The sequence below is a fragment of the Triticum dicoccoides genome, chromosome 7B (genome assembly GCF_002162155.2).
Source record: "Triticum dicoccoides isolate Atlit2015 ecotype Zavitan chromosome 7B, WEW_v2.0, whole genome shotgun sequence".
Classification (NCBI taxonomy): domain Eukaryota; kingdom Viridiplantae; phylum Streptophyta; class Magnoliopsida; order Poales; family Poaceae; genus Triticum; species Triticum dicoccoides.
The window spans coordinates 54,003,308-54,015,182 of NC_041393.1; the positions used below are offsets into that span (position 1 = coordinate 54,003,308).

The following is an 11,875-nucleotide window of genomic DNA, read 5'->3' on the forward strand; positions in this document are numbered from 1 at the left end:
TTATGTGGATGAAGTTTTTAAGAATTAGTGAAACCATAATATGAGAGAAATTAAGGAGACACAAAAGCTCAAGCTTGGGGATGCCCAAGGCATCCCAAGTAAATATTCCAAAAAGTCTCAAGCATCTAAGCTTGGGGATTGATATGTCTCCAACGTATCTATAATTTTTGATTGTTCCATGATGTTTTATTATCAATCTTGGATGCTTTATAATCATTTTATAGTCATTTTATATCATTTTTTGGTACTAACCTATTGACATAGTGCCAAGTGCCAGTTGTTGTTTTCTGCATGTTTTTTACATCATGGGAAATCAATACCAAACGGAGTCCAAATGCAGTGAAACTTTGTGTGCATTTTTTTGGACCAGAAGACATCCAGTGGGCCAAAGAAGTATCGAGGAGGGGGCCAAGGTGAGCATAAGACACCAGGGCACGCCAGGAGGCCTAGGCGCGCCCTGGTGGGTTGTGCCCACCTCGGTGGCCTCCCGCACCACCTCTTTGCTCTATAAATACCCCAATATTCCAGAAACCCTAGGGGAGTCGACGAAATATTCATCCAGCTGCCACAGAGTCCAAAACCACCAGATCCAATCTAGACACTGTCACGAAGGGGTTCACCACTTCCATTGGTGCCTCTCCGATGATGCGTGAGTAGTTCTTTGTAGACCTACGGGTTCGTAGTTAGTAGCTAGATGGCTTCCTCTCTCTCTTTTGATTCTTAATACAACGGTCTCTTGGAGATCCATATGATGTAAGTCCTTTTGCGGTGTGTTTGTTGGGATCTGATGAACTCGAGTTTATGATCAGTCATATATTTTTATATCCATGAAAGTTATTTGAGTTTCTTTGATCTCTTATATGTGTGATCTCTTATAGCCTCCTATTTCTTCTCCAATATTTGGGTTTTGTTTGGCCAACTTGATATATTTATCTTGCAATGGGAAGAGGTGCCCGGTAGTGGGTTCGATCTTATGGTGCTTGATCCCAGTGACAGAAAGGGAACCGACACGTATGTATCATTGCTACTAAGGATCAAAAGATGAGATCTAATATCTGCCATAGTAGATAAATGGATCTTGTATACATCATATCATCGTTCTTATTGCATTACTCCTTTTTTCATGAACTTAATACACTAGATGCATGCTGGATAGCGGTCGATGTGTGGAGTAATACTAGTAGATGCAGGCAGGAGTCGGTCTACTAATCTTGGACGTGATGCCTATGTAATGATCATTGCCTGGATATCGTCATAATTATTTGAAGTTCTATCAATTTCCCAACAGTAATTTGTTTACCCGCCGTTTGCTATTTTTCTCGAGAGAAGCCACTAGTGAAACCTATGGCCCCCGGGTCTTCTTTCTCATATATTTGCCTTGCGATCTATTTTTCCTTTGCGTTTTTATTCAGATCTATTAAACCAAAAACACAAAAATACTTTGCTTCATTTATTTTATTTGTGATCTATTATTTCAATCTATTACAATTTTCTCCCGTCTCTTCGCCAATTTCTGGCGCCGTTACCCGAAAGGGATTGACAACTCCTTTAACACGTCGAGTTGCGAGTGGTTGTTATTTGTGTGCAGGGGCTGTTTACATTTTGTTGCTTAGTTCTCCTACCGGTTCGATACCTTGGTTTCATAACTGAGGGAAATACCTACCGTCGCTGTGCTACATCATCCTCTCGTCTTGGGGGAAATACCGACGTAGTCCTAGCAGACATCATCAGGGATGCCCCGGTAGGCATCCCACCTTTCTTCATCAACATTCATCGGTTAGTATTGGTTGAGCCTAAGTTTTTGCTTCTTCATATGATATGCGCTATCCTTGGAATGTCATTTTCTTTTGTTTTTCTTGTTGTTTGAATAAAATATTTAAGATCTAAAATTATTAGATGAGAGAGAGTCTTCACATAGCTACTTAATTATTTGACTACTCATTGATCTTCACTTATATCTTTTTGGAGTACTTTGTCATTTACTCTCATGCTTCACTTATATCCTATGAGTAAATGGTTGAGTGAATTGAATATCATAAATCTAAAATTATATATGTTTCATATGCTTATCCCATGGTGACTAATGTCTTAACATATAAGAAGTATAGGTGGTAAAATTTATTGAAAGTTAGCAAACGCCAACATTGGTCACTTGAACAATTCATGGAAGAATATTGAGGGAAGAGAGATTTCACATATAAATATACTATCTTGGACATCTTCTATGATTGTGAGCCCCATTAATTATTTTCAAACTTGATCAAATTAGTTGAAGTTGGACAAGGAAGACAACGTAATGAGTTATGTCTAGGTATATTTGTATAGAAGTTATATTGTTATGGATCCTCCAACATGTGGTGCTTATTGTTTAGAAGCTATTGCTAGCCAAAATTTCTATACTAAGCGGGAATACTGCTTGTGCATCCAAAATCCTTGAACCAAGTTTCTTCCATGAGTGTCCACCATACCTACCTATATACGATATTTTCCTACCGTTCAAAGTAAATTTGCATGTGCTAAACTCTAAATCTTCAAATAATAATCTGTTTTGCATGCCCAGATCGCCCATAATGCGACAGGGGGCTGTCGGCACCTTCCATGCTAAGTGGGTTATTCTCATGATGAGTGTTTATTCTCTTGTGATTCATGAGAAAGTGGCTCAGGGATGCCAAGTCCTATGATCAAAATCAAAATATAATAATGAAACAAAACTCCCCCGGATTGTTGTTGGTATGGAGGGCACTTGAGGATTCGGCTCGCCATGGCTTGTGTTTGTTGGTGGAGGGGGAGTAAAACTTTACCTTTCTGTTTGGGAACCGCTTATAAAGTGTCTAGCATGGAAGATGTTGGAAACTCTTGGTTGCTACATTGACAATGAAAGCATACCTCCCAAAATTATATTCATCTCTATTTTACAAACTTCGAGCTCTGGCACCTCGGCAAATCCCTGCTTCCCTCTGCGAAGGGCCAATCTTTTACTTTATGTATTTACTTTATGCAAGACTTAATAGTATTCCTTCTTATTTCAATCTCAATTATTTTCTAGTTGGCAAGTATCATGCGGTGGGGAAAGATCCAAGCATATATGGCCATTCAAATATATTTTATCATGAATTATAATTGTTGACAATTATCTATATGATAAATAAGTTGGGAGGCGAAACATTAAGCCCCTATCTTTCTCTGTGTTCGATGGATGCTATTTGTTCTAAAAATATGCTTTGAGTGTTAGCAATCATGGAAAATTAGATGATAGTTGAGTATGTGGAATTTGCTAAATCAAAGCTCTTACATAGACCCTTCCTGAAAATAAGATGAATTGCCATTATTTGATGACTGAGAACATAGTTTGTTAGTTTTCAAGAAAGTTTATGGTCTATGCTTTATCATATGAATAGCTTGTTACTTGATCATGAGAAGTTTCATGAGATGAGCTACTCTTTATAATATATAATGATGCTAGAAAAAGTGTTTGGAACTATCATTAATCAAATTTAAGCACTATGCTAGCATTCACACTTCATAAATTATTTCTTTTATCATTTACCTACTCGAGGACGAGCAATAATTAAGCTTGGGGATGCGGGTACGTCTCCAATGTATCTATAATTTATGAAGTATTCATGCCAGACTTGATTAGAACTAACCCGAACTGACGTTGTTTTCAGGAGAACTACCCGGCGTCATTTTATTGCAGAAATAAAAGTTCTCGGAATGGGCTGAAAATTTACGGTGATTTTTTATGGACCAAAAGAGACTCCCGGAGCACCGGAGCTGGGACAGAAGTGGACGAGGAGGCCACAAGCTCGCTAGGCATGCCCTACCCCCCAAGGCGCTAGCTCCGAGCTTGTGGGTCCATTGGGAACCCTCTTGATGTGAGACCAACGCTAAAAATTCCTATAAATACCAAAACCCCAGAAAAATAACCCTAGATGAGAAGTTCCGCCGCCGCAAGCCTCTGTATCCAAGAAAAACCAATGGGGACCCCGTTCCAGCACCCTGCCGGAGCGGGAAATCATCACCGGAGGTCATCTTCATCATCCCGGCGACCACCATGATGAGGAGAGAGTAGTTCACCCTCGGGGCTGAGGATATGTACTAGTAGTTATGTGTTTGATCTCTCTCTCTCTCTATCTATCTATCTCTTTCTCTCTCTCTCTCTCTCTCTCTCTCTCTCTCTCGTGTTCTTGATTTGACACGATCATGATGTACGACAAGCTTTGTTAATATATTTGGATCTTATGGTGTTCTTCCCTCTCTAGCTTCTTGTGATGAATTGAGTCTTGCTCTTTGAGGTTTGGTTATGTTGATTGAATATTGTATTTGATAACACTTGATGTATGTCTTGCATATGGATACCCGTGGTGACAATGGGGTATTATATTGATTCACTTGATGTATGTTTTGGCACTCAATTCGCGGATTCCTGAGGTGACATTGGGGTAATCTATGCATAGGGGTTGATGCACGTTTTCGTCCTACGCTCTTCGATAGAAACTTTAAAGTGATACTTTGTTGCATGTTGAGGATTTATATGTCTAATTATGTTTTCATTGTTGAGATTTTGCACTAGTGAAAGTATGAACCCTAGAGCTTGTTTTCAAGCATTGCAATACCGTCTTTGCTCAGTTTTGTTACTAGTTATCTTGCTCTTTTTATTTATTCAGATTATAAAAATATATTTCTACCATCCATACTACACTTATATCACCATCTCTTCACCGAACTAGTGCACCTATACAATTTACCATTGTATTGGGTGTGTTTGGGACACAAGAGATTTCTTGTATTTGGTTGCAGGGTTGTTTGAGAGAGATCACCTTCATCATGCGCCTCCCACGGATTGATAAACCTTAGGTCATCCACTTCAGGAAAATTTGCTACTGTCCTACAAAACTTTGCGCTTGGAGGCCCAACATGAGTCTACAAGGAGAAAGGTTGTGTAGTATACATCACCCCTCTCATCCACCGGCTTCACGCCGGCTTGTAACTTGCCCCCTCCCTCTGTAATGTTTGAGTAGTTGTGTTAGTTCTTGAGGAATTGGATGAACCCTTGTATGATTAGTACTTTGTTGAATAAGCGATCCACTATTCTCTTTATATGTATTGTGTTGATTGTCTCATGGTGTTGTGAAGGGCGCCCACACAACATTAGCCACTTATGGACTTGAGGTGATTTATGTTGGTGAGTAGGGTGGTTGTGGAGGGTAGGTAGTGACATGACCTATTCTCCCTTGGTCCTTGATCATTGCAATAGAGATTAGTGGAGAACCCTAGAACTTAATGTTGTGACCACGGGGAGTTCACCCCCCTTAATCATCGTTGTGATAACTGGAGTGGGGAAGCATGGTGGTGGCAAGAGTGTACGCGGCAACCTGAGTGGGGATGCGTACTTTAATGGCTTCGCCCTTGCGAGATCATATACAATCGGCTTAGTGATGTAATTAGAGAGTCATGTCTATCATGGAACATCATGACTTTCAAATAAAAAAGATAGTTCATTTTTGTGAGTTAGCAGTGGTGCGAGCGAAAAAAAGCTAAGAGAGCGAGAGGAGCAGGGAGTCAAGCCAAGTGAGCGAGAGATTCGCTGGGCTATCCCATGTGAACATCATAGCAACAATTCCACAACTTCAACGTGGAATGTGAGCAAGAGGCTCAAAACAACCACCGCGTGCGAAAAAAGCTAAGCAGGCGAGAGGAGCAGGGAGTCAAGCCGAGTGAGCGAGAGCTTCATGGGCTAGCCCATGTGAGCATTATAGCAACAATTCCATGATTTCAACGTGGAATGGAAGCAAGATGCTCAAACAACCACCACCGGCTCACACAACGATCGAAGCGTGCAAAGACACCACAAACATGCACTAAACAACTCCAGTCTTCTCCTGGAACAAGTATTGTGTTCAACCGCAACCCGACACGATATATAAACGTAAAAAATACCGCCATAGCATATTGAAAACTCAAGCCAACACAAGTAAAATTAAGATAAAATAATGATCATAATAATCTACTAAATATAAAAGCGTTAATCCGACAAGTGAAGACTGGTACGGTGAAGCGCGCGTTAGCCCCTAATGTGGATTACACTAGATGGTCACATTGGTTCATGATACTTAATAATATTCTTCATACCCGTTAAATATTTTATGTTTTATGAGAAAACTTTTGGTTCATACGGATAGATGATGTGGCCCTGAAGATAACCTGCAAATAGTTAATAGAATAAGTTCATCTACAACCAGACCTCTCAAACCCGACTCATACACCCGGGCGGACCGCCTAGTCACGATTTGTTGACCCAGACGAGCCCCTCAAATGGACCTCAAACGCCCGGGCTGACCGGCACCCCCTATATCCAGCCCAAATATGGGGCTGATACGTGGGCGCCCAGGCGCGCCCGCCACGTCGGACTAGACAGCCCGACCCCACCCCAAATTGCACCAAATCCATCCCGAAGACCAGCCGGATCCTCTCTTCGTCCTCCTCCGCGTCGTCCGTCTCGCACTCCGCAGCCGTTTGTGAAGACCATATCCGAGTCGTGTGGCAATAAACAGAGCCACTTTGCAACAATGCAGGAAGCGGCTAGGAAGGACGTGGAGAGGGCATTTGGTGTGCTTCAGCCTCGTTGAGGAATTATGCGGAACGCTGCAATGATGTGGGTATCAGAAATTTTGTGGCAGCTGATGACATGTTGTGTTATTCTGCACAATATGATTGTCTAGGATGGGGGTGATGGTGTAGCCCAAATCCATGATTTCGAAGCACCTGGAGAACAAGTTGAAATCCCGGAAAATCAAGATGCGGCTCTGCTGATGAACTTTCTACAGATGCATCAGAATCTTCGAGATGAGCAGGTGCACATGCAACTACTCAATGATCTTGTAGAGCACATGTGGACCCACAATGGCAAGAAGGAGACAATGCTTGAGTTTCACACTTAAAATAAATTTTATGTAAACGTTATCTATGCTTGATACCAACAATTGCTATTTACGTGTGACATTGTGTTGCATGATCGGCGTGCATGTATTTGAGAGTCCGAAGTTGAGAGATGTGGATGCCCATAAGGAAATATGATAGCCCGTCCGGATGCGCCCGTGGGGTTTGAGGGGTTAAATTTGCTAAGTCCGACCGCGGATATGACCCTTAAGTTTTTGGTTCATACCAACCAACCAACCAATCTTCAAATAAATTTCCCCTAAAATATCTTCAAATAAATTTGGGATACTTATTGAGGGTGACAAGTTATGTGCAACATGAACCGCGCGCCAAACTGATGTTTTTACCAAGTGAACTTATTCCCAAAGCACAACGTAGTTGGACATAAGAAACGTTACAGCGGCGGACACCATACGAAACACTACACAGGACTACAGGAGACGCCGCGTTAGACGTTGTCTAGGTGCTGCCTGTTTTCGGCAGGAGCACCGCGCCTCCGACGAGCTCCTCGGAGAGCCTCTGCAACGAAGCGTAGGAGGAACCGCTCTGCTCCACGGCATTGCGGCAGGCGCGTTTCATCTCCATGGCCTTCTCCCTCGCCTTAACCCCCTCGTCGCCGCCGCCCATGAGGGACCTGACCGCCCGCTCCAGCTGCGCCGCTTGGACGTAGTTCCCACGCTTCCTGTCCATCTCCAGCGGCACGGCGGCGCCCATCCCGTGGACGACCGCGAACGCGTTGAGGTGCTGGTCGGCGGCGAGCGGCCACGGCAGCATGGGCACGCCAAACCAGAGGCTCTCGAGGATGGAGTTCCAGCCGCAGTGCGTGACGAAGCCCCCGACGGCGGCGTGCGCCAGTATCTCCTTCTGCGGCGCCCTCGTCGGCCACACCAGCCCTCTCCCCTTCGTCTTGTCCAGGAAGCCCTCCGGGAGCAGCTCGGCGAGGTTCGCGTCCGTCGGGTCTCTCGCGCCCATCGTGGCGTCCAGCGGCAGGCCGCGCAGCACCCAGAGGAAGCGGTGGCCGCTGCGCTCCAGGCCGTGGGCTATCTCGTGCACCTGCAGTGGCGGCAGCATCCCTTTGCTCCCGAAGCAGAGGAAGAGCACCGAGCTCGGAGGCTGCGAGTCGAGCCACCGCACGCACTCGTGCGGCTGCTCGGCCGGCGGGCTTATTAGCGAGATCGCCGGGCCGATGGGGTACACGGTCGGAGCGCGGACGCCGCGGGTGCACCGGCCTTGGGCGATGGCAGCGAGGACGCCGGTCTCGAGCTCAGCCGCCGTGTTGACGATGATGCCCTTGGCTTCCATGTAGCGCCTCCCCGTGTACAGGAACCACGTGTAAGTCGGGCTCTTTTTGTCCAGCAAGGTCTCCGGCAGGAAGGACGGCGGCAGCGGCGGGAGGCCGGGCACGTCCACCGGGCCTTCAAAGTCCCCCTCCACCTCGTCCTGGAGCGACGGCGAGCGCAGCAGCAGCGCCAGCATCGCGGCGCCGGAGGTGAAGTAGACGTAGGCCGGCACGGCGAGGTCGCGGGACACGTCGAGCGCCGGGGTGAAGAAGATGTCGAGGACGAGCGCCGCGACGGGGCACGCGAGGCCGGAGACGGCGGCCCGGATGTGGGGCACGTGGAGCTGCACGATGCGGGAGATCCACTCCTCGACGCCCGTGTGGTCGGTCGGGAGCGGCACGGACGGGAGGTGAAGGAAGCGGATGTCGGTGGCGCCGGCTTCCTCCTCCCGGCGTATGTGGTCGGCGATGTCGGACTCGGCCTGCGCCGTCGGCGCCGGCATGAGGAGCACCGTGAGCGAGAGGGCACTGCTGCAGCATTGGAGCATCCGCTTGCCGGCCTCGATCATGGGCATGAAGTGGCCGACGCCCCACGCGGGCAGTAGCACGATGGTCGGTTTTGCTGCCATGGAGAGTGGTCTGAGCTGCTGGCTACTCTTTCTTCGTCGATTGCCTTTTTCTTAGCGACTCGCTAATATAAATGGCATCAGCTTGTTCGGTGGTAGGTACAGCAGCAAACGAATGGTCCTGTGATTTGCACGTAGAACCATCACGGATCACGTGGCATTGCTGCCCGATTAATTATTTGGGGGACCTGGCATAACTTTTTTCTCTCGACGATCACGTGGCATTTGCACGTAGGGCACTTCTAACCGATCCCAATAACGAGTCACAGAAGTAAAAAAATTGGTTTTACTTCTCCGACCTACACCTAGCCGATCTTCAATAACTATTAGCGGAGGATCGTTTACCCTCAGCCGCGCATCCCGCCCCTAAATTTGCTCGGCCGCTACCCCTCGGAGGAAAATCTCCCGCCTCTCTCTCGCCACCCCCCTTCCCCGCCACGCCACCGCCTCTTCATCGGCGACCGCCTTTTCCCCTCCGCAACCTCATTGCCACGCCCTTCTGCCTGACGGCGAGCCTGTAAGGCCGCGTCGCCGTGGCCGGAATCGAGGTGAAATGCCGCCGCCGTCGCCATAACCGATTCGTCGGATTGCCACATATCTTCTTCCTCTTTGGCGGCCAACACATCTGACCTTGCTTGCGCACGCTGCAGGTCACTCACATGCTTCGCCGCCCGTCGGTTTGGCCGGAAACAGTGAAGCAAGAGGATGGCCAGGGATGCTTGGATAACTTGACTGTATCCACTGGACATGAAAGAATTGTCCTGCAAGGTGGAAGGGTCAGTACAAAGGCCACTGCAAGTCTGCAACAATCCAACGACGATTCTTGAGGCAGTTGCAAGAAAATTTTTCTCTGGATATGGCATTCACTCTTTTGTTTATCTGCCTCTCAGAATGACTTGAATGTGCTGTTGATATCATCACCACTGTTTTCTAGGCTAGCTTATTACAGGAGATGATCCTGTTTACAACTACTCGGCCAATAGGCACAACTACTTGATGGGTTACTACCTTTCAGTACATCACCAATGAGGCTCTGGTTGAGCCAGAGTACGATACAAATAGGATCCTGGCATTTCTTGCAGAGCATCGCCGAATCAAGAACCGACAAGTTCATGCTCAGCTCCAAAATGATCTTATTGAGCATCACTGGCAACATCATAACACTTCCTAATTGTTCTATCACATGTTATTTGCTAAATCTGGATCATTTGGTGTGACTAAATTGGAATAATTCGGATTGTAAACTTTGAATTCGGTTTGTAAACTACATTCGTGATTTGCTTGAACATTCATATTTATGTTTAGCTTTTATGTGTGTGCTAATATGTAGTTGCAATGTATACTAGAATTGCATTAGTTTAGAAAAAAATAAAAATGTACTCCGTTATATATATAGGGGATCAGTTAGGTCCGGCCAAAACTTAGTGGAGTAAAAATAGTCCACTAAGGGTTTATTCCGCCCGATCCTCCTTTATTTTTAGGGAATCAGTTAGAGTTACCTTAGCACTACTCCATTTTGATACTTTGTTTTGCGGGAAGACTATTGATCTATTCATTTTGTCGTGGTGTTCTCACGGCAGATGCCATGGGATGGCTAATCGAGTGTGGTTAGGGCCAGAGGACGCCCGCAGGTTCCGGAAGTGAGATTGGGGCCCTCCGAGGGAGGTAACACCCCTAATCCTGTCGGATCAACTATGAAGATCATGAGGGCTACAATGATGCTCCTGGAGCTGTAAGATGGAGGAGGAAGAAGGAGCTAGCTCTTCTCTTTGCCTCTTATATGTGTTTGTCGGTGCATGGAATGAGCCGACCCCCACTCAGGGGGGCCTCCTGGGAGTTCTTGTAGCCCGGCCTCCCAGGTTACAATGAATAGAACAAGGAGGGCGGTTCCCTGTTGTTATCGTCTCTGGCCACCAGTGGGGCCCGCCAGCTGCCCGTCACTGTGGCGCGTCGCTCGCCGCGTCACAGAGTGGTTGTGACTGTGTAGTAACAGTATTGCGTTGCTTCGTCGTCGTCCGCCCCGGTCAGCGGTACGACGGGCATTGTTGGGGGCACGTGGAGCTGCACGATGCGCGAGATCCACTCCTTGATGCCCATGTAGTCAGCAGGGAGTTGCACGGGCGGGAGGTGGTGGAAGCGGATGTCCGCGGCACCGGACTCCTCCTCCCGACGCACGTGGTCGGCGACGTCGGACGCGGCCTGCGTCGTCGGCGCCGGCCTAAGAGCTGAAGGAAATATGCCCTAGAGGCAATAATAAAGTTATTATTTATTTCCTTATATCATGATAAATGTTTATTATTCATGCTAGAATTGTATTAACCAGAAACTTAATACATGTGTGAATACATAGACAAACAAAGTGTCACTAGTATGCCTCTACTTGACTAGCTCGTTAATCAAAGATGGTTATGTTTTCTAGCCATAGACATGAGTTGTCATTTGATGAACGGGATCACATCATTAGAGACTGATGTGATTGACTTGACCCATTCCGTTAGCTTAGCACTTGATCGTTTAGTTTGTTGCTATTGCTTTCTTCATAATTTATACATGTTCCTATGACTATGAGATTATGCAACTCCCGAATACCGGAGGAACACTTTGTGTGCTACCAAACATCACAACGTAAATGGGTGATTATAAAGGTGCTCTACAGGTGTCTCCGATGATACTTGTTGAGTTGATATAGATCAAGATTAGGATTTGTCACTCCGATTGTCGGAGAGGTATCTCTGGGCCCTCTCGGTAATGCACATCACTATAAGCCTTGCAAGAAATGTGACTAATGAGTTAGTTGCGGGACGATGTATTACGGAACGAGTAAAGAGACTTGCCGGTAACGAGATTGAACTAGGTATTGAGATACCGACGATCGCATCTCGGGCAAGTAACATACCGATGACAAAGGGAACAACGTATGTTGTTATGCGGTTTGACCGATAAAGATCTTCGTAGAATATGTAGGAGCCAATATGAGCATCCAGGTTCCTCTATTGGTTATTGACCGGAGACATGTCTCGGTCATGTCTAC

At 46.4% G+C, this 11,875-nt stretch overlaps 1 protein-coding gene across 1 annotated transcript; it reads right to left on the bottom strand.

The window, feature by feature from the left end:
* Nucleotides 1–7,290: 7,290 nt before the first annotated feature.
* Nucleotides 7,291–8,873, bottom strand: LOC119341814 (anthocyanidin 3-O-glucosyltransferase 2-like). The gene has a single exon (XM_037613669.1). The coding sequence runs from the start codon at nucleotides 8,845–8,847 to the stop codon at nucleotides 7,399–7,401; it is 1,449 nt and encodes a 482-aa protein (XP_037469566.1). The 5' UTR covers nucleotides 8,848–8,873; the 3' UTR covers nucleotides 7,291–7,398.
* Nucleotides 8,874–11,875: the final 3,002 nt, after the last annotated feature.

What these genes read in the sequence shown, in the direction of transcription:
- LOC119341814 (XM_037613669.1), bottom strand. Translation starts at nt 8,847, where the DNA reads ATGGCAGCAAAACCGACCATCGTGCTACTGCCCGCGTGGGGCGTCGGC.